Here is a 22,024-nt window from a genome sequence, read left to right as displayed (position 1 = left end):
TTGCTGTTTATATATCTTGCAATAAGCTCTCTCTGAAGAAAGAGGCACTATTTCACCTTTAGAGCACGCATTCCTTTGGAACCAAGTACAGAGATGTGCCGTGTGTCAGACAGGCAGTGGTATGAGATTTTGGTTGTCATCATGCCCGTACAGATGTTCTGCACTGCAAGGTGAGAATGACCACAGCTCTCACACTTCAGATAGCAGAACTCTCAGGCAGTTTGGTGAATAACACAGACTCTATTTGGACATACAAAAATGAGACTTCTTCCCTGCAGAGTGAGGAGCCTGACAGCAGTGATTGGCTGGACTGGAGCCTTTAGGAGCTGCACTCCAGTCCTTTAATATGTTTACTTTTCCTGATTAAAATATTATCTAATTCACATTAATTTTGTAGTAAGGAAGGGCTTTGTTTGCATGGCACAAATTTCCCAGTGTTGTTCCCTCTCCTGGTATGATATCAGATGGTGCACCTCGTCTTGCTGTCATCTACCTGCTCTTGGGCTTTGCTAACGTTTCTTCCTTAAAGTATTCCTTGCGCGTGAGTTTACTCCTCAGCTCTAGCCAACCTACCTGCTTTCCAAAGCTGCTAGTGAAGTATTTTTTTGTGCTTGTCAGTGTCCCTCTGCTGCCATCTGTCAGGCGGCAACAAATTGGAACGGAATATTGGTGGGAAGCCTCCTCCTCCACTGCCATACCACCAACATCTGCTTCCGATGTTGCAGGGCAACATAACACAGGAGGCATTACTTTTGGAGCAGCGCTCGTAGTTTTGTTCTGGTTACGCACAGCTTTGTTTTTATTTTCATTCCGGTTTCTCTAAGTTTCCCTACCAGCTTAATCCGAACTGCACGAACACTTTGGCATCAGGTGCTGCAGGGCATGCAGCCATCTCCTGCCCACCTGCTCTTTCGGTCGGCGTCCGTTGTTCGCAGCTCCAGAGCCCAAGTCAACCAAACGCGCTGCCCGGTTGCTCAGACGCCGCCGGACGAACACAGCGCCTATTTACAAAGCACGCCGCTTAACGACAGGCCCAGGAGCAGGGAGAAAGCAGCCGTGGCCTGCTCACCACGAGCGCGGCTCCCGCCCCACATCCCTGCTATTCTTTGCTCCCAGCTCTCGGCAGCACCCGCGGGGCGCCGAGCGGGGCTCTGTTGGCGGCCGCCGTGTTGCTAGGGGATGGCTGCGGGCGCCCAACCCCGACACCGGCAGCCAGCTCCAGCAGCGCCCGCGGGGCCGCGGACCCGACCGCTCCTTCCGCGGCCCGCGAGCCGAGCGTCCTGACGGGCGCCTCAGCAACGCGGCCTCCGCTACGGCGGCCGCGCCTGCAGCGCCCGCGGCGGCCGGCAGGGGGGGCCGGAGCCGCGCCGGGCGGTCAGGCTGAGCAGGGCGGGGAGCGGGGCTGTGGGTGCGCGGCCTCGTGCTCGGCTCCGCGGGCCGCGACCTACGGCGTGAATGCGGTTTGGGTGTAGGAGCTTACAGGGCGCTCCTGCGAACAGATCGTATCCAGGCTGTGAGGGGTAGGAAACTGAGTGTTTCTATTCTGGCTCCCTGGAGAGGGTCGTGAGTTTTTCAAATATTATTGAGCCCTTTCGGCTCTCCATCCTCTGCTGTAAGCACCGCAGGAACAGCCTTACAATTTTTTTAATGAAATATGTCCAAGAGACGGGAGATCAAAGGGCTGCAGGAGTTAAATTACAGTGCTCGTCTAACCCGGGGCGTTGGGGAATACTGGATGTTCCTCCTGTCTGCTCCCAGACAGACAGATCGACGCGAGCTCGGCTAAACTGCGTGCACCCGAGTTCCTCAACAGCAGCGTATCAACATACACAGCAGCCTAAAATGAGTAGATCTGCTGTGACTGCAGGAGCACATGACATTGTTGGCCTTTCTGCAACTAAACCAACAGCAGCGGTGCCTCTCTCCCGCCCCGGGGCAGTGCTGCGGACCGAAGCCACGTGCCCGGGGGCCGGGCTGGGGCCGCTCCCCGTCGAAAGCGAAGCAGAGGCAGAGGCGTCGGAGCCACGTGGCGGCGACGAGCCCCGAAACGCGCAGGTGCGCAGCAGGAACGCGGCGCGGAGGGACCGAGGCGGCAGCGCCCGAGGCCGAGCAGCGCCCGCAGCCCCGCGCCGTCTCGCCCCCTCCCGCCCTTGCGGACGTCCCATTGGTCCGCGCCGGCCGCTCGGCAGCGCCCATTGGCCGCGGGTGCCGCCCGTCACGGCGCGGCCGCGGCCCGGCTCTAATTGCCGGCGCGAGGGCGCGCCCCGCCACAGGTAGCGCGGCCGGAGTGGAGCTGGCGGTGCGCGACGGGGCGGGCTGAGCCGAGCAGCGCTGGTGCGCCGCGTGCGTTCCGGTGCCGTACCGCCGAGGGATCCGTGCCGCCGCTCCCCCTCGAGAGGGTCGCCCCGCGGGCGGCCGCTCCGCTTCCCACGGCGCGGTTCGCTGACCCCAGCGGTCTCGTGCCCAGGCGGCCCCTCTCGGTGGCGGGCGGCGGCCTGGTGCCGGCTCGAGGGGAGGCGGAGCGGCGCCGGTCCGGCCCCGCGGGCCGGAGGACGATGGGCCGCGCGGGGTCGCCGCTGTAGGCGGCAGCTGCCGGGCAGTGGAGCCATGGGCTCGGCGCCTTTGTCTGCCGAGTGAGCCGCCCCGCCGCCGCGCCGCCCGCCCTGCCACGGCGACATGGACGTGACCATCTCTGAACTGCTGGAGCTCTTCCTGCAGAGCCCCCTGGTGACCTGGGTGAGTGTCGCGGGGTCCCCGACTTGGAGCGGAGGGAGCAGGGCCCCCACCTGCCGCGGGGTTGGGGGACGCTCCAGCCCCAGCGACAAGCCTCCGCCCTTCGTTCCCCGGCAGGTGAAAACCTTCGGAGCGCTGGGGGGCGGCGGCGAGGACAAGCTCAGCATGTACATGGAGCTGGCGGACGGCGTCCTGCTCAACAGGATCATGCTGCAGATGTGAGTGGGGCGGGGGCCGGGCGGCCGTGGGGCGGGGGGTCCCTGCGGGCTGGGAGCAGCGCTTCGGCGGCTGGGAACTCCCGAACACAAAGGAAGACTCGAACCGATCCGGTTTTATAGTCTGCTCGGATGCGTTGTGGTTCGGTGCCTTTCTAAAAACAGTTAGCTCTTTTTTGGCTGTTCGTGTGCTTCAGGGGAGGCGTGTTGCGTTATAAATAAGGATATGAAAGTACTTGAGCGAGTGAAGCTTTACTGGGACGGTGCATCTGAAACGTGTGTTCGTGCTGCTGAGGGCTCTGTGTCCTGTGTGTATTTTGGCAGAAGGGAAACTTTTGGTAACGTTTATTTCAGGCAGTGCTACAGAGACAGGGCCTGAGGAAAGTTAAGAGCGTGTTCAAAGAGCAAGGTGGGAAACAGCTTCTATCGTTGGAGTGAATGGCTGCTAAAACTTACACATTTTAAACCGTATCCCTGCTGCTCGTCTGCTGCAGGCAGACCTTGTCTGGTTTTATATCATTTCTGTGATTGCTTCCAAGTGTTCCCAAACGCACCCACTAAAGGGCTCACGGGGAGAAGCTCTGCCTGGCCTGCAGGGAAGGAAGTGTTCAGAAGCTCCCAGTTCTGGTGCTGTGGTCTGTTCAGAGTGGAATCGGCTGAAGTCTGACCACTGGTTGGTAAAGCTGGGCCCAGCTCAAATGCTTGTGGGAGTTTGTGTTATCATCTTTAAAAGTAATTATCTTTTGAAAATAAGCTGAAAAAAGAAACAAACAACCCCCGGCAGACTGAGAACTCAGCTGGCAGCTCTGTTATCTGTGGTGTTCCCACTGCAGAGGTAACTCAGGCTTACTTTGGCTTCAAGTTTGCTAGCTATGGAAATTCAGCACTGGAACTTCAGTGGAAGGTGAAGGTTTGTGGTTCAGATGAGAATCTAGACCAGCTCCCCTACCTGGGGGTAGTGAAGTAGTGGCATAAAACAGTACGGTGTTGGTTGTGAAGAGAAAATGTTGGAAACGGCATCTTCTAAAGAGTGATTACCCTTCTAAAAGACCTGTCTGTGCGAATTAGAGCCTCGAATAGAGAGTTTGTACCTTTTCCAAAATGTGGGGAACACAGTTTTATTCTGACGGTTGTGTTTGGCATGGAGATAAACGCCCAAACTCTCAAGGAGCTGTGGCAATTGCGAGTTGGCTGCAGATTTAACTAACGACTATCACAGTTATCTAATGCATGAAAGAATTAATTATTTCAAAACAATGAAAATGAACTTAATGCTTGGCCACTCCCAGTTTTGGTTACTGAATAGGCTGAAGTTATGTGGCTGCTGAATGCCTGTAACATTCTTGAGTGAGTGATATATTTGGGAAGTACTTTATCAGTTGATGTATACAATAAAGGAGCTTAAGTATTTTGTAATTGGCTATTGAAATATATACAAGCAGAGGTAAAATTGTTCAGGTCTGTGGAACAACTTAATGTTGCTGTGGGTACAGGGAGAGAACAGTGAGATCCCATTGAAATAAGGAACTCAAGTGTGTAGGCTGGCAGAGCACAGTTTGGCGTTTTGTTGGATGTTGTACGTTGGTGAGAAATACCCTGGAATGTTTACTTGCCTTAAGCAGTCAGGAAAATAAGTTTTTCTTCCAAAAACCGTCTCTGCCAGCATGTCACAGGCAGTGTTCCTGGGGAAGCCCAAGCTGCGTGCAGTAGGGAACTGTCCCATTATTCACAATAGTTCTCCCTATTTATGTAGCCTTGGCAGCATTTCTGATGGTGGCTAAGGAGCTTGAAGCTAAGATACTCGTACAGAGAGTCTGGAGCTGTTTGACTGAGGAAAGATCACAGTTGTGTTTATGTATCCTGACAAAGTGAGGTGCCATCTGTGACCTTCACTTTTTCAGACTTAACCTTTAGAAATTGCAGTGCAATTACCACTTGCCTGTAAATTGAGAGTGCGTTTCAAGGGGTGTTTCTGCTTCAAAGCTCTCAGAGTAGAAAAATAAATGTGTTTTAAAAATGCCTGCTCTCATCAGTTCTGCAAGCTTTAGGCCTTAAGGATGATTTTGGTGCTTGGATTGAGATTTCTTCCCACTGAAATGTTATTAATGAGAGCCTTTGGCGACATCTGATAGAACTCAGCATGCCGGGAGTAAACCTTACCTGAAAGCACATGTGCACAGGGTACAGGGAAGTAGAGTAAAGAGAAGGATTCCTGTTGTAGATAGCTGCCATCTTACATGTGTTAGTTCACTTTGTAGTTTTTCAGATTTAATTCTGTTTGCCTCCTTATTAGAGCACAACTTATGTAGACGTATGTATGACTTGACATCCAGACACCAGTGTGTTGCAGCACTTTGCTGCAGAGCAACAGATTTGTTTTTATGAAGGTTCTGAAAGCAGAATTATTCTTAATTTCTTTATTAAAACTAAAATGCTTCTATCCTGCAGCCAGTTGGTGTTAAAGTTTAGCGTGTGACTGGAAAGTCTGGTGTCTGCAGAAATCCAGATAGACCTGTTGAGGTGAGACTGAGTGAAAGGAAGGCTGCAGCTCTTTGAGGTGCCCAGTGGGCTGCACTGCTTCTAGCACTGTCTGGTTTTGGTTGTAGTAGATTGGGTTTTGCCCAGATTCTCTCTGTCAACTTGAAAAGGCAAAAATCTCAGTTCCTCAACTTGGTTTGTATCAGTGAGATGGCCACGTCACCAGAGAGATGGGAGACTTCTGCAGTGTCTCCTGCCTGTCAGGACCCCGCAGCTGCCTGGAATGGGTGACAGTGGGGCTGGGCCTTTCCCGATCCTCTTCCGACCTATTGGGTTCTGCTGTACTGCTTTTTTAGCCCCTGAAGGAGCGAGACCCCTTTTGAAAAGGTTGTCTAGGATTGCTTAGTTCTGAGTTGTGGTGCATCAGCTGATAAATACAGCAGAAGAGACACAGGACAGTATTTGGTTTTCCACTTATATCTTAGACATTTTTTAAGGTTATTTTTGTGTTGTTTTTGAGTGGTTTCCTTTTCCTGTGCATACCCCAACCTGCTCACGCATGGAGGACACATTAAATGTTGCGCATCTGCAGTAGTGAATTAACAGGCTTTATTGAAAATGCTTATGTTAATCTTCAGAGTGCAACTGTTGTGTCCTGAGCTGCTGTGTTTCTGGCAGATTGATGTCGAGTAAATGAACTTCTCTGTGGACAAATCTAAACTTTTTTTTAGGCAGTTGCATGTTACTCTCTGCTATGAGGGAAACACATGGCACGGCATATACTGCTCTCGCTGTTATACTGCAGTTGTGTGATACCAGGAGTGTAAGCAAGTATCTACACTTCCTATTTAAAGTTTTATCTGGGAAACAATGCAGGAGTTCATACGTGCAGGCACATCAGTGCTTTATACTGATTGGTCCTAATCCTTCTGGCTGACACAGACTCTGCTTTTCTGCTAAAGCATTCAGGAAGCGGAAGTGTGTTTCAGGAGTACATCTGATTAAATCATTTGCATTAAGGCCTCTAAGTTCACAGGAATGGATTTCTAAATTTCAGCAGCTGCCCCAGTATGTGGTACTGTCAGTCTGTCATCTTAAATTTGGACCTCGTGATGGGAACAGCCCAACTGCTGTGCTGCTGCTGTGGTTTGCAGCAAGCAGCATGCGGAGTGGGAGGCTAAAGGTACATATCCGTTTAACCCAGTCACAGTTCAAAGTGTGCTTTCTACCGTTGTTTTCAGATAATTTAGAAACCCATCCAGCAGATTCATCCCTCTTAAGTAAGAGGAGGAAGTTGAGCGGTGGGAGACCTGGGCTAGTGCACTCTGTGCCTCCTCACAGAGAGAGGTGCCTGTGTTGTTGAGGCCGTGGATGCTTGGGTGCTGGGTGTGCCTGGGCTGCTGATCTGTTCTGATGCTAATGAGCCTTGGGCCCGGTTTGAGGGCTTCTTCCTTTTTTTATCTGGATTATTTGTCTGGAATTGCTGAAATAGGATTGTCTTTTTAAATTTTAGAAACAAAATGATTTTTTCCCTTGTTTTCTTGTTTTGATTTCATTAATTGCTGCCTTAAGGGGGTGAATGTTCAGGTAGTGCTGCTGACAGCTCCACGTGCCTTGAGCTCATGGATCGCCTACCCTGCCCTTAGTTCCCTCTTCACCTCTGTTAAAAGCCTGCAGGAGGCATACAGATTGGAGGACGTACAGCACTTGGGCGTGCAGTGAGGCCCAAGACATCCTGGTAGCTTGGCATGTTTTTTCTCTTGTCTGTGGAAGGCTGCCCTTGGTCAGGCTGCCTCTGTCCTATTTACAGAATGCTTTTGATACTGGGAGGAGTAGGTGATTTTTTAACAAGCAGGGAAGCAGTGCTTCTCTTTGTGGGTATAGGAAAGACCAAACATCATAAATGGAGAAAAAGCAACCCTACAGAAAAGCACTCATCACTGAGGTTGCTGTCAGGGATTTTTCTGATGCGTTCAGGCACCGATTCTTTCCCTTTCTCTGGTTACCAATTTTAAAAAACAATCCTCTTCAATTTTCAGTGTGATCCTGGGAGTTTCTCCCAGTAAAACTCATGGAAACGTCACCAACCAAAAACCAAACAAGTGCTTCAGTATGCAGGGCGCAGTACTGGCAGCTGTCTCCTTTAAGGTAGAAGCTTCTTTCAGCACAGAATTTACCTCTTACTGTGGGAATTTTTTTTTTTTTTTTTGCCAGATATTTTTCTTTCCCCGGTGCTGCTGGTATGCTGTGGGGCTGGAGTTGTGGTTGGGGTGGCCGAGCAGAAGTCTGACTGTTCAGCAGCTGAGGAGCGGAAGGAAGATGGGGGGATGTGGAGGGTGGGGCAGTGTTTTAGATAGAAGGAACGGGCTTCAGGGCTGAGGAAGTTTCTGGGGGAGAGAAAGCGTGCCTTAAGGGGGTGTTGAGCCGTGGGAACTGCTAGAGAGAGGAGACTAAGCGTTAATGACTTCGTGCTACCTCTGATGCGTGTATGAAGTTGTGTTAGTGTGAAACTGTAAGGCTTACTTTTTTTTTTTTTCCTTCCACATCTGTTAAAAAAAGAATTTCCCCCCTCCCCATTGTTCAGTATGGCAGCTGCCGCCAGACAGCTTAGGCTCTCTTCCTGGCTGTAGGTGACAGCAAGAACTTGTACGTGGGATTGGAGAACTTCAGCTTGGCCTTCTCCTTGGGCAGCTTCTCTCTACTGAAAGCCACCCTCCCCCTTTAGATTCCTAGTGTGCCTAGAAAGGCTAAGCATCCAGCTTCTTTGGGGATAAAACTGAGCAGATGTTGACGCAGAGTAGTCTGAGTACAAGCCATTTACATTCCCACTGCTTGCTGTGTTGCTGAAGACCCATTACTGGCAAACAATGTGTGCGTGTGTGGCTTCCACATTGTGCTGTCCGAGCATCAGTGAAAGGAAGTCGTTCGCGCTTCGGGCGCTGAGCGGCAGAAACTGAGGGAAATCTTTACTAAAGATTCTACTCCAGAAGCTTGATAAGATCTCTTCTTTGTTCTTCGTAATGTGTTACTGTGCTGATCGCTACCCGAAAACCTTTTGCTGGTGTGAGGACTGGGAAGAGTCCTGCTGGTTTGCATCATGGCGATTTGGGTTGTTGCTGCATCAGTTTGTTTGAACCCTGGCACCTCGGTGCTGTCCCTGATGTTATCTGCTGCCAAGGCAGTCGTATTTCCATGTCTGGAGGGGTGCTTTGGGGTGATTGTGCATTTAAAAAAAATAAATATATATGTGTGTGTGTGTGTGTGTGTGTGTGTATGTATATGTATAGAATAGTTATGTAAACTTTAGCAGATAAATTTTAAAAATAAATATTGGAGGAGTTTTTCTCATACTTCCTAGTCAACACGGGAGTTCAATATTTGGCCCTATAAGAGCTGTGAATGGCTTAATTAACAGCCGGAGCAGGGAGGGCTCTGGGAGGCAGGTGTTGGAATTGTGTAAGCATTTGTTGATAAGAGCTTTTATTATAAGGTAAATGCTGGGCTTCGATCTGTGATATTGGTAGACAAGGGTTTTTAGGTTTTCTTGCCAAGATGTCATGATACACACAGAATGTGAAGGTGCATATTCATATTTATCATTAGCAGCTTTTGTATTTTTTTTAATGGGAGAAATAAAGTTGCTTCAGGTATCACTTTGATTTCCTTTCATTAAAATCAGAAGCTTTAGACATTTTTCCCCTGACTTCTCCACAAAGATTTTTTTCCTCCATCATAAAGTATATGTCTACTTGTCTTAATATTTCATTAAAATATGAAGTCTCAGTAGAACTAGAACTGTTAATTGTGAGACCCTGGGTATATGAGAGGGAGGGACAATCTAACCATATCTGGATGCAGCAGAAGTTCAGTGCTCCCTTTTACCTTCGCTTCCTTGGTGTTATAACACATCAGAGTTCTGCAGTTTGCACAGTGATCAAGTGTTAACACTCTTCTCTGGACTTGAAGTCCTAAAACCAAACTGTAAGTCTTCTCTAGGCTTGCCTTTGTTTGAGTGAGATAAGACTCATATTAACAAAGACTGCTTTGGTCCAATTTGCACAAACTACATATGGTCTGTGCCTCAGGGAAATGAAAATAAGAGGGGAAACTGCCCTGAATTGCTGTGTGGATTAACCTAAGTGGCATGCAGTAAGATCTCTTAGCGACACATAAGTGCAAAGCTTATTGTATTATGAATTAATGTATATGTATCACATATACTTGTGTCAACTAATTCAGTGAACATATATTTAAGGTTCTTCCTAATGGTGCATTATTGAGATGTTAAGTTTTAACACCAAGGAAAGGCATAATTAATTTTCTTTTTCCTCTGCTCATAGAGACCCTCGTCCAACCAACCACCGTGTTAACAAGCATGTAAATAATGATGTCTATCTTCGGGTTCAAAACCTGACCATCTTAGTCAGAAACATTAAGACTTACTATCAGGTAAGATCTGCTCTTTGCTCATTGAACTATGCTGATTGTTCTACTGATTCAATTGATGCAGCAGCCGGTGGAAACTCTACAGGAAATGGAGGGGAAATTGTGTTATTGTGAAAGTACTTCCAACCATGCTTTCCTTAAGAAATAATAATACCTTCTCTAGTGTTATGGTGCTCTGTGTTTTGGGGGGAGACTTGCTGACAATGGAAATGACAGAATGAATCATAGAATCACAGAATGGCCAGGGTTGGAAGAGACCTCAAGGATCATGAATCTCCAACCTCCCTGCCACATGCAGGGCCACCATTTAATGCTAGACCAGGCTGGAATAATGCTTTTGGAATGTGAGAAGAATGGAATAATGTTTTTGGATGTGTGAGACTTCCTTAAAATAAGTAACCTTCTCGTAATGGGACTGCCACCAAACTTGCTTGTGAAATACTGTGTTTGCTAGAAATGAAAATCACAGGTTTATAAAATATAAATGAGGAAAAACAAACTTTTTCTTGTATTGAAGACAGACTTCCAACACTATGCAGCTGTTTTTTAGGTGTTAAGCAAACTGTTAGATCTGGCCACTTTACTCTAACAGACATAAATGCAGAAATGACTGCAGCTTCTCACAAATAGTACTATTCTCAGGTAACATCCTTGAACTGACCGTCAGTGTCCCTCTACTAAGACAGTGACAGCTGAATGCTTTTACAGACTGAAATACATGTTGGGTCCTGCAGAAAAGCCCTTGGAGTGAATTCAGTTACTCTAAATAGATTTTCAGTATGCACACTGTTGTGTGTATTCAGGCTAGCTGAGAGAAGTAACTGTGCTAGTGTTTCCTTTTGTATGTGTTTTTTGCCATATTTGAATGTTACATAGCATAAACCAGTCCAAAAACACCAAAACCTACTGAAATACTCCTGGTAAATGTCTCACTTGTTTAATGGACAAAACAACTAAACTGTGAATGTGTTAATCCTGGACACTTCACTTTTTTGTAAATATAGGAGAGAGACTGTGTTGTTTTTGTACTCAAAACACAGAGAAGTATTACAACTGAATTAACTGCTCTATAATACTAGGGCCTTTTGCTGTCATTGTCTTCCAGAGCTGTTTGCTCTGTTCCATGTTTAATGCCACCAATTCTTTGCTCTGGATTTGCATGGAGGAGTCATCCATAGGGATTCAGGCTTCCCTAAGCAAGTTATAGCTGCATTAGGAAAACTGAGGGTATAACTTAAGGTTTGAAATGTGGGAGGAGGACATCATGTGTTTCTGAATACAGCTGACCCATGTCTCTGTGGTTGAGAATGGGAGAAGCTGATACAATGTGGTCATTCCTAAGACTTGTGATTTGTAGGTGGGGATTCCATTGGTCCTAAGTGGAGGCTGAAGTAGTTTCTTGGTTATCCACTGTACAGTGTAAATGTGTATACAGAGTCTGCAAGGAAAGTGGTCTGTATTTAAGGACAGATTAAGGACACTGTAAAGGCCTAGACTCTCACTATCCTTCCCGATCCTTGCAATATTTAGTTTTGAGAGTCTGATTCTTCAGGTGTTGAAATTAAAGCTTTTTCTTCAAGCAAACTGCTTGTCTTGATAATCTAGCCTCTTTTAATAGTATGCAAAGAGAAAACAGATTTGGTTGGGGGGAGGGGTGAGGGGAAATGATTCAGAATCATGTGCTGTGTTCTTTGATGTCTTGTTGACCTGAGCTTTATTGGATTACGAGTGTAATCGTAATCCAATAAAGCTAGAAACCACTGAAGAAGGTGAAAACATATAATTTTTAATAGAAAACAGTAGTCTGGGCTCTCAGGAGACACAGTAATGGTGTTCCTCTTGTAGCTCAGAAAACCTTAAGTACAGCAAATCTTGCTGCTTGAAGACTGTATATATAATGCATGTAAATAGCAATCAATTATCATGAGAATTGATCATTCTTTGCATTTGGTCCTGAAAATGTGTGATTACAGGCCATCATAACTTTTTTTTGTATGATGGCACCATAGTATAAGAAACTTATTTGTTCTTGTCACAGTTGTATCTTCAAATGAGATCCAAGATCTGAAATGTTAATCTGAGTTTCCTTTTCTTTTGATGCTGTGTGGAAAGAGTTAAAGCTGTCTGTGCTGTAACTGGGGGTGGAGTGTAGCACCGTACCGGTATTCGTGTTAGATACTTGGAGGTTTTTATGTTTTACAGTCTGAGCTAACTAGTTCATTTTAGCTAAAGCTTTTTTAACATGCAGTTAAACTGTTCAGTAGGGATAGTGTGGAATATACACTGGTGAGTCCAAAAGTAATGTGTCCTATTGTTTCCATGGAAGCCACAACAGATAAAAAGAGCACAAAAATGCTATTTGATAGAACAAATTCTGAGCTGTGAAAGGCTTTTTTTCAACATAGTCACCACTGTGAGTTCTTGTGTTTTGTTTTGTTTTCCAGCAATGAACAAGAGCCTGCATGCTATGTTTGTAAAAAATCTGCATGACTGTCTGGAATGTGGCTTGTCTTTCATGTTGCTGCTGCCTAAATGCAGCACTCACTGCTCACATCCACACTTTGATGTCATACAACATTCTGTCATGTGCCCCTCTGCTGCCATGTCTCACATGGCAACATGTAATAGAATACTGGTGGGAAGGTTCAGCCTTGTTGCTGTACCACCAGCATCCCCCTCTGATGTTGTGGGCCAATGTAACAAAATAACAGGCATTACTTTTGGAGTAGCCCTTGTGTAAGTATTGCTAAGCCTGCTGCTAATATTTATTTTTGTGTTTGTTTTCTTTTTAATAGCTTGAAGTCGTAGGTATTGCTTGTAGCGATAGTTGAAGTGAGGGTTGTGTCCTACTGACTGAACATACAGACTGGATTTTGGTTGCAGGCTGGCAGTGGGAGGGGAAAGTTCCTGACAAACAATAGGAACAGAATCTGCTGCTTCCTCAAGGGAAACAAAAGCTCTAAAAATACACCATTGGTCTTGACACTTCACATTCCCTTTCACTGGATGGACCCAAGTCAAGGTTATAACTTAGTGAATTTGATAGGCTGTGTCTCCTCATGCTTTATAGGTAGTAGGTATGATAGAGTAATGGCCCCTCTGTTGTTAGGCAGGACCAGTCAAGGATGTGGCATGGATTTGTGTTACTGGAATCTGTGTATCTGAGAAAGGTGACTTAAAGGCTACTAAAAATAAATCTGATATTCAGAAGATAGGTGACCCTTCAGGGCACATAATGGCCACGAAGAAGCCTCTTTTCAGTTCAAATAATATCTCGTTTTTCAGAAGTTTGCAAACTGAATTTTCTAACAACTTCTTGAAGAGCTGCCTTCACATCTTTCACCTTCGCAAAACCTGACTGTAGATGGCTATGAATAAAAATGTTAAAGACTTACTTAAAGGGGGGGACAACTTTGGTTGCTGTGCTTATTTTATATATATATTAGTTATATATTATTTATTTCATAAGTAATTGGGCATGTAAGAGTGGTTACTTCTGGTAGCAGGCAGACATTTCTGCGTGCTGTGCTGTCTGAGCAGTTGTACCTCTGCAGGTCTGTTCCTGGGGTGGGGGCCTCTGCTTTGGAAACAAGGCAAATGACTCATTTTGCTGTGGGATTTCTTGAGCATTCAAAGGAATCTGTCATTAGCTGCATTTAATAGCTGTGTCAGCCCCAGTTTGGAGAAATGGTGGGTCATAAAACTTCTGGAGTTGGTGCCATATCTTAACAAAGGGCTGAGTTAGGAAGAATGTGTTTGTTGCTCATTGTATGACACAGTGTCTCATCTTGTTCAGGCTGAGTTCATATACTTGGCTGTCTTTAAACTGAAATTCAGAATGGCTTTGTATGATGTGGCTTGGTACAGTGAGAGTCAGCCACTGCCTAGTGCAGTGATGATGTTGATTAAAGGGCTTGATAGAGAATGGAGAGTACTGGGGAAGGAATGCTTGCCCACTTCTCAGTGGGGTTGATGTTGTGCGTGCTTGTCCAAAGGTGAAATCTTCCCCACGTACTGCAGTTAACCTGTGTTCATGGGTCTGGCTGACCTGGTGCTGTGGTCTGCTGCCTTGTCATGCAGGCACAGTTGGGAATGTCAGTCTGCATGCCAGCAAAGGATAGCCCAGTGTAACAGAGGTGAATTGATCTTGCTATTCCTGAGCACTCTCTTCTCTTGGTAATGTTTCTGTTGTGAGCTTTACTAAAAATCAGCCACTAGTCCAGTTAGCTGGAGAGCAGTTCAGGTGCAAGAATCGGAAGACCAAATGATGTTTGACTTCGCAGGAATAAACATGCTTGACCCAGGTTCATAAGGTCCATAGTATGTTGTTATGGCCCTTAATTGCTCTGGCACCTTCTGTTTCTTTTCAGAGAGGTGATTAATCCCAGCTGTGGCAGCTGTCTTCACAGTGGCCTGTGGCAGTTCTTGTTTCTGGCAGTGCGTTGATAGGGTTTGTTTGTTTTTAAAGCGTTACAAGCCTATGATTGTTTCCATCATTGGAGGGGAGAAGTTAGAAAACATGGATTTGCCATGCTACAGAGAGTGTGTAAATCCTGTAGATGCTGTCACTTGAAACGTCTGTGTGTGAAGAGCTGCCCAAATCTCTGCGGTGCTCAGAGAGCACTCAGACTGAGGGTTTGGAAGGGCCTAAAGGCAGGCTGGTGGGGGAAGCTCACAGTGGCCTTGTGCATCCTCTGCTCCTGTCAGTTGTCAGATTCAGAAGTCTAAGGAGCTAACAGTTGCTTTGGTAGCAGCTTATTTAAAAACAAACAAAAGCAACCCCCAAAAAACTAAATTAATAAAAGAATTTGTTTTGATGTCAGCTAGTTTCTTAACCTTCAAAAATGCCACTAACCATTCCAGCTGTATGTACTGCATTCTTAAGCAAAAATTCCTACGACTTATGTAAAATTTTGAGGTCGTTGAGAGGATTAAGAAAGAACATTATCATCTGTTGGCCAGTCCCAGCATGGGTGCTGTGGCCACGTCGGGAGTATGTGGATGAGCAGTTGCTGTGGGAAGAAGTGCTGTGGTCACAGCTGTGTTTTGCCTGTAGTTCTTCAGCTGTGGCCACTGAATACTTTGCAAATCGCCTCATGTTTCTAAAACAGATGGAAATATGTATCCATTTAAAAAAAAAAAAAAAAGTCTATTTATGTGCGCTCTAAAATGAGTTACGACTACATGGTTTGTGCAGTTGCAATAAAAAACTCTCATTCCTTAGCATTTTTATTAAAGTTAGGTTGTGGAGAAGTAAATATGGAGCTATTTACTGAGCTCTTAAGAACTTTATATCACCTCAATTTGTACCTGTCCCACCTAAGCTCACGTAATGGTGAAGAAGGATGTCTTGAAAAGCAAGGCACCCTTCATGTTTCTCAGTCTGCTTTTACTTTTCTGCGCCAACATGGAGCAAATGAAGTACAAGCAGCAGGACTTCTTATCAATTAAGTGTCATATTGTGATGATGAATTAAAAGGCGTTAGCTGCCTGTGAGATGGCTGTTGCTGTGAGCTCTGACACTGGGTCTGCAGTAGTGCTGAGGCTGGGTCTTCCATAGGAGAGAGATTTCTGTCTTTAAGCTGGGGCCAAAACTGCTTCTCCCTGTGGTTCAGCTGGGGTCTTGCGATGCCAGTGGCTTCCAGGTGGATAAACAATGCCTGCTTCTGTATTTGGAGCATTGAGTCAGGTTGGGAGCTCTTGGCTGGATTGTGGGCATGAATTTGAACTTCAAGCTCCAGATTTGGACACAAGTTATGAACTGGCAACTGTATTTGAGCTATAAATAAAGTTCTGGAAGTACAATGTCTTTTTCTGTGTGTTAAAATCTTTCTCTGCTAGGCCTGCTAATTCTACTGGCCCTGGAATCCACTCCTTAGCAAAGTAAACACCAAAATGCTAGAAATACACTTAAAAGGACATTTTTCTGAAGTAGAAAAGCATTTCTCTTTCTGGGGAGGGGGAGAGGAAAGGGAATTCAAATACAATAGCATACTGAGCTAGATGGTAGAACTAAATTCATATTTTTGATGTTATTGCCTATTGGTATGTCAAAATACAGTATGTGTGGGTGGCTTCTTTTCTTTGATTCCTGTTCCCTAGATCTCTAATTTAGCAGCTTGGCAGTGGTGGGAGGAGCCTTTCATCATCTAGAGCTTTAAATTCCAAGATTATTAACAGTGTCAAGAACAAGACATCAAAAGCTTCTACAGATAAGCTCTCTCTAATTCAGATGCTTGACTGATCTTACGCACTCGTGTGTGTGTGTTCTTTCCCTTTGCTGTGTGGTTGTATGAGCTCTATTTGTACAGACTCCTGGCCCATTTCTGCGTTATGTCTGGGAACTGTCTTCTTGCACCTACCAAAGCTATACAGCTTTTGTGGCCTGATTTTGGCAGCTGCACATAGGAACACATTAATCAACTGCTGAGGCTCTTTTTAACAGCTGTGCAGTAAATAAGTTAATACTGACTTGCCTGTCACGCTATGATGCTATCGCAGATGCTCAGTGTCTCAGTGAGGCTGTGGGCCTTACTCAGGAAATGCTGCTTTGTCATCAGTGTGACCTGGAGTGTGATGTTATCAGTTTTATGTTTGTTTCTTCCTCTCACTAAAATACACTGGTTATTTTGAATGTATCATAGGTAGAATGGCTTTCTGTATGTATTTATTCAGTACTTAACTTAAAGAGCCCTCCTTGGTTCTGTGTTGACCAAAATATTTTTGGTTAGCTGTACTGTTGTGCAGCAGTGTGGTCATGATACGTGAAGGCTGTGCGCGAGGCTGGCACTGTGAGGATGTGCTGCTGTCATGGCGATGGGTGCCAGTCAGTGAGATGCTGGCTGTGGTGTGGGCATTCTGGCAGTGCTGAGCTGGTGTTGGCCTCTGCTTAGTCCCTCACTTGGGGACAGTGGTACTGCTCTTCTGCAAGCAGAATGCCAGAACAATCAGAAAGATGGTATCATCTAATGTATAGTATCATGGAATGGCTTGGGTTGAAAGGGACCCTAAGGATCAAGCTCCAAACCCCCTGGCACACGCAGGGCCACCAATCTCCAGATCTGATATCAGGCCAGGTTGCCCAGGGTCCCATGCAACCTGGTGTTGAACACTTCCAGGGATGGAGCATCTGTCCTGCAGGCCTGTTATCAGGCACTTCAGTGAGAAAGAAGCTGAAGTGACTCGAAATTACCAGCCAGGCAATCTGAGGCCTGTTTCCTGGAACTGGAATTTGGGAAAGAGCCGAACAGGCTGGCGTGTGTCTGTGCAGCTTTGTTTTTGTTTTTTTTTTCTAATAAGCTACAGAGGCATGAGTTCACAGTGTGGATAAATGAAGCCCAGCCAAAAGAAGAGCAGCATCCTGAAATAAAAATGTGTTTGTGCAGTGGTCAGAACAGCAGGGCAGGGTTCACGTGTAGGCTTTGGAGTGTTGCTGTTAATCAAAGGCTGTGTGTCAAAAATGCAAATGTGTTAGTGGAGGCTGGTGAGAAAGGAAGGTGTGAACTACTGGCACAAGCTGCCTCTTGTCCTGCTCCCCATGGTTTCTATGCATCTTTGCAGGCTTGTAGTGAGGTGGAGGTGACTAGCAGCTAAGGGACTGAGGATTGCAGAGCCGTAAGCACAGGGGCAGAGTTGAGCAGAGCCCATCTGTAAGAGTTTTGCAGTGGAGTTGGTATTTGGTCCCATATAATACTGTTTATGAAGCCTCTGCCTAAATTCTGGGCAGCTGTCCCATTTTGTGTTAGCTAAGGAGATAACTGAGTTCTTGCAGATGCCTCCAGTTTCAGTTGTGTTAGAAAATGGTCTGCATGCTACTTAGGGCTGGTAGTTGAGATTCATTTTTGCTAAAAAAAAAAAAAAAAAAGTGAAAATTGAAGATTACTTTCTTTTTGTTTCTGTAGGGGATTGTGTCATTTTTGTGTATATACACAGAGAGACAAGAAATTGTACAAAAATGTGAAATGTGATTGCAGACAAGTCCTCTAATTGCATGGCAGTTCCCTAAAAGACTTCTACTGTTTAATGGCAGCTTTCAAATGAAGGTGTTTTGTTTTTTGTTTTTTGCCCATTGTCTGAAAACTATTCTTTAATGCAGGGTGACTTTCCTTGAGATTCTCATGTGCCAGGTTGTAGCATGCTGGATTGACTCCAGTCTTGTTCCCTCACAGTGCTGAGTCTGGATCAAGGCTGGGTGTGGGAGGTTGTTCCTGTTGGTTTTGGAGAGTCTTTGACCCAGATGAGCAGAGGTCATCTCTGTGCGTCTTGTCTAGCAGATCTGGGTTTTGTGTTCAGTAGCTGTTGTTACAAGCTTATATTCCCACACACTGCTTTTGGTAATGAGTTTTATTTATTTATTTTAGGTCTGTAAACAATACTTCCATGGTGTTTTAATCTGAGGCAGATGCTTGGGATATCTTCTAAAGCAGCGGTTATCAGCCTCTTTGAAGGAGTGATTGAGATCCTCCCATTCATTTCTGGAACTGAAGCATCATATCCAAGTGCAGAGTTGTATTTACTTTGGAAACAAAATGTGGGCTGCATCATAAAGGTCTGCTGGAGCTTTATTCTGACCCCTGGTATTTCTGGCAGTTGAGTGCTGTAGGGCATAGGAGAAGGTGTGGAGTGGCTGCCTCTGTCATGCAGAGAGCCTGCCTGGCTCCCAAGCAGGAGCAGAACTGGCTGCAGGAAGCAGCGTTAGCCTGCTTGTTACCTCACTGAAGGCAAACCTCAGCAAAGGATGCCTTTTGTACTTTATGCAGAATGTAGTCTTTATGACAGTGTAAATCAAAGGTACTTAGTCATGAATGCACTGAAATCAAAATACTGTCACTGAGTGATGCATACATGCAACTTCCCTGTGCAAGTTATGCTGTTTTCTTTTTTAAAATCCTTCCTTTGCAAACTCTCTAAGGAGCAGATAAAGCAGATTGTGTGCACTGATTTGTTGTGTTGTCTTTTTTTTTTTTTTTTTTTTTTTAACAGCTCTTTAGGTGGGCTGTTTGAATGTAAGCTGTGTGAGAGCTGGTTCCTCTCCTGTTTCACATGATGATTAAGAGATGGAACTGAAGGAGAGTTAAGCTTTTACATTCTGCTGGGCTCTCACATGGCCCCTGAAAGTGCCTAAATATAAACCTGCTCAGCAGACCGAAGGTCCCTGTGGAACTGTCACTGTCTGTCCTCTTTCATAGTTAGCATTATTAAAAGTCTCTAGATGTTTATTATTTTCGTTTTTAGACTCAGTGACATCATTAGAGCCTGCTAGGTGACGGAAGGCATGACAGGCGTCTGCCTCTTGGGGACAGGGGGGAAGACTCCTGGTCTCTACAGAGAGCAATCTTGTATTAATTCTATTTAAGTATCTTGGGGATATTTAACATTTAAAAAAAAATAAAAATAAAAAATAACATAGGTGATACTCTTCATCTATTAAAAATATGTCCCATTTAGTTACCTAGCATTAAAGAACTTATTGCAAGAAGGCCTGATTTATTTGCTTTAAGGTTTAGAAGCAAGAGAAGTTCCCTGTGGCACCCTAGAATTGTTATTATTACTTCTAAATGTGATCCCATATGTAGAAAATTCACTAAAAGGTATCTATAAAGGAATCCAACATCAATCTGCTATGCAGAAGTAGCTGTTTGTTTGGAGTGCAGTGTGCTCAAGGAAAAGGGGAGTGTTGCACTGAGGTTAATGCTTGGTTTATTTTGGGGCAGCTGTGTTAACAGGAAAACTGAGTGGTGGGAGTTCCAAAGGAGGATAAACATTTGCCATCATATACTGGGAGGAGGTGAATTTAATTTTGATACTAAATACGGAATTGCTGTGTATATTAGAAGGATAATTTCTCCAGATATGGATCAATCAGTATTATATGTGTCTTTATTTCACTTCCTGAATATATTTTTCTTTCAAGAAGAGAGAAAAACAAGAACAATCGCTGTGGTTTTGGTTGTTTTTTTTTTTTTTTTTAATTTGAAAAAGTTGTGTCAGTATTTCTTTCTGTCTTTGCTTGTAAGATTTGAGACAAATGCTTCTCTGAACAGCATGTGGATTGCTCTTAATAGTTGTACATGCAGAAAGTAGGAGCTGGTAGTGGAGGACCACAAAAGCTGCCATTATTAGAAGCCTTGCTTACACTTCAGTGCTCTGGTGCTTAGCTCTGGCTCCTGGATTCCAGTCATGCAGAAGAAATGCAACTGGAGTGCTCCGTTTTAATTCTCAAGCTTGAGTGAACTGCTCTGCATTTCTTCTAGTACATGTTTGCTTTGTAGCCTGAGCCAACATCTTGACTTGGGAAGGCGATTTTTGAGCTCCATTTTTTGCTTAGATCTTTCTCTTTATAAATTGCTGGGTGTAAATGCTATGCAATTGAGGGATTCAGATTTCAAATAATTGCTTGAAGACTTCTCAATAAGATGCTGCAGACTTTGGCCTCATTTTATAAACCTTCTCAGTTCACTTGTACTTTCTTTTCATGGTGTGGGACCTGATTATAAGCAGTACTGACTGTGCAGTTCGAGATGCTTGGCTAGGTCCGTGGTTTTGCTCTGATACCCTTGGACGTTGTGAAATCAGAGCTGGCTGCCAGATCATGGCTTGTTTTGGCTCTTCTCCTTGACAGTATGTCACAGCCCTTACCAGTGTCAAGGGCTTCATCACACTTTATCAGTACTTGGAGACTTGCAGTGTTTATAGCAACCATGTGAATGCCTGCAGAAGGTCCCATCCTGTCTTGGCTTTGAAGGCTTCTGCCCAGCCTACTGGTAAGAGATGTGCTCATCTGAGAGCTGAGCTGGCACAGTCAGCTGCTTCTGTGACATGCAAACTGAACTGCATGCAGCCTTTGTGGTGAGCTGTGTGCTCTGCCACCCATTTATTAGGGAAAAATCTTTTGAGGTTCATTTGATTTACTTATAAACAAGTAGAAATACATTTGTAACCAGTGACCCTTTTCATGTGTTATGGAAGTGAAAAGAAGTGGAAAATCTATGGTAGCATCTCTTTACTTGGGAGTGCATGACAAATATCAGGTTAATGACTTTGAAATTCCTGCTTTATTGATAATGACTGTGTGTCTGACTTGCCTAAAGCACACAGCTTCCCAACTTCAGATTCTTGAAGCACAAGCCTTCAGTCTGCTGCCAGGTTGTAAGATCTCTCCATCATTTGGATATGCTGCCAGTGTGGTGGGTGTCCAACGCTTCCAAATCAGGGTATGTGACATAAGGCAACAGGGAACTGGTCTTCAGGAGCAGTGACCCCTTGCTGGGACAGTGTGCCTGATCTGAACATGTTCTCAGATAAGGGCTTACACCCACGCTGCATCGACAGGAGGTGAAGTTTCTGCTGTCTGTGCTGGTGTCCTGCTGTTCTGCAGCACAAAAGGAAGGTCCCCTTGAGTACTCTTGCGTTTAATAGCTTTAATTTCTACAGTGAATGAGGCCATGCAGAGTGACAGAAACTTTCTTCCCCAGGGAATGTGTTCAGAACAGCAGTCGTGGTCAGCTGATTCAGCCAGGCAGCTCCTCCCTGCACAGAGAGATATAAAAAGTTTCATAGCTTACCATAATTTGTACTGTAGGTATCTGGCATGCTGATGTAAGACACACTTCTGCTTGCCTTAACGTAGGGAAGGATGTAAGGGTTTTTGTCCTTTGGTACAAATATTAAAGCCTTAAAGAAGTTGCATGTTCATAAAAAGGTAGAATTTGGATCTTAAAGTATTTGCTGAGATCTCGTCACTAAACATACAGTTGTGAGGATGGGGAGAGGAGGGAGGTTTTTGTGACAGTTTGAGCACTTTAACTACCATCTACCCTGTGATATGGACCCTTTTTGGCACATGCTGCTGCTCTATCAGATATGATAAATTGAGCAAACTGGTTTCCTGGCACTTAAGAAGCCAAAGAAGTTTGTGGTTAACAGAACCAGGCTGACTAATGCAGTGAAGACCTAAAATCATCTGTTTGCAGAGATGAGCGTTTTTTTGTTTTTTAATGTATTGTCTAAACAGTTATTAAACCAAAAAATAACATTTTTTGACAAAGAATTATCTTCCTTAAGGATGAAATAGGAGAGGGAAGAGTTTAACTGCTACCTCTCACCTTTTTAATGAGAAGTCGTTAATTTTCCTTTGAGATTCAGAGCAAGTC

The 22,024-nt window shown here is 45.2% G+C and overlaps 1 protein-coding gene across 2 annotated transcripts in view; it reads left to right on the top strand.

Annotated features, from left to right (window-relative positions):
- Positions 1-2,279: 2,279 nt before the first annotated feature.
- Positions 2,280-22,024, top strand: part of CCDC88C (coiled-coil domain containing 88C) — an 86,380-nt gene continuing 66,635 nt past the window's right edge. For both annotated transcript variants that reach the window (XM_052694025.1, XM_052694024.1), the window contains exons 1-3: positions 2,280-2,736; positions 2,851-2,951; positions 9,767-9,875. In XM_052694025.1, the coding sequence (XP_052549985.1) occupies positions 2,677-2,736; positions 2,851-2,951; positions 9,767-9,875 (270 nt within the window). In that variant the 5' untranslated portion in view covers positions 2,280-2,676. The remainder of the gene's footprint in view (positions 2,737-2,850; positions 2,952-9,766; positions 9,876-22,024) is intronic.

The sequence above is a fragment of the Tympanuchus pallidicinctus genome, unplaced genomic scaffold, assembly GCF_026119805.1.
Source record: "Tympanuchus pallidicinctus isolate F22 unplaced genomic scaffold, pur_lepc_1.0 scaffold3, whole genome shotgun sequence".
NCBI classification, from domain to species: domain Eukaryota; kingdom Metazoa; phylum Chordata; class Aves; order Galliformes; family Phasianidae; genus Tympanuchus; species Tympanuchus pallidicinctus.
Note: the sequence above shows the minus strand (reverse complement) of the source record. Positions and strands in the feature narration are given on the sequence as shown.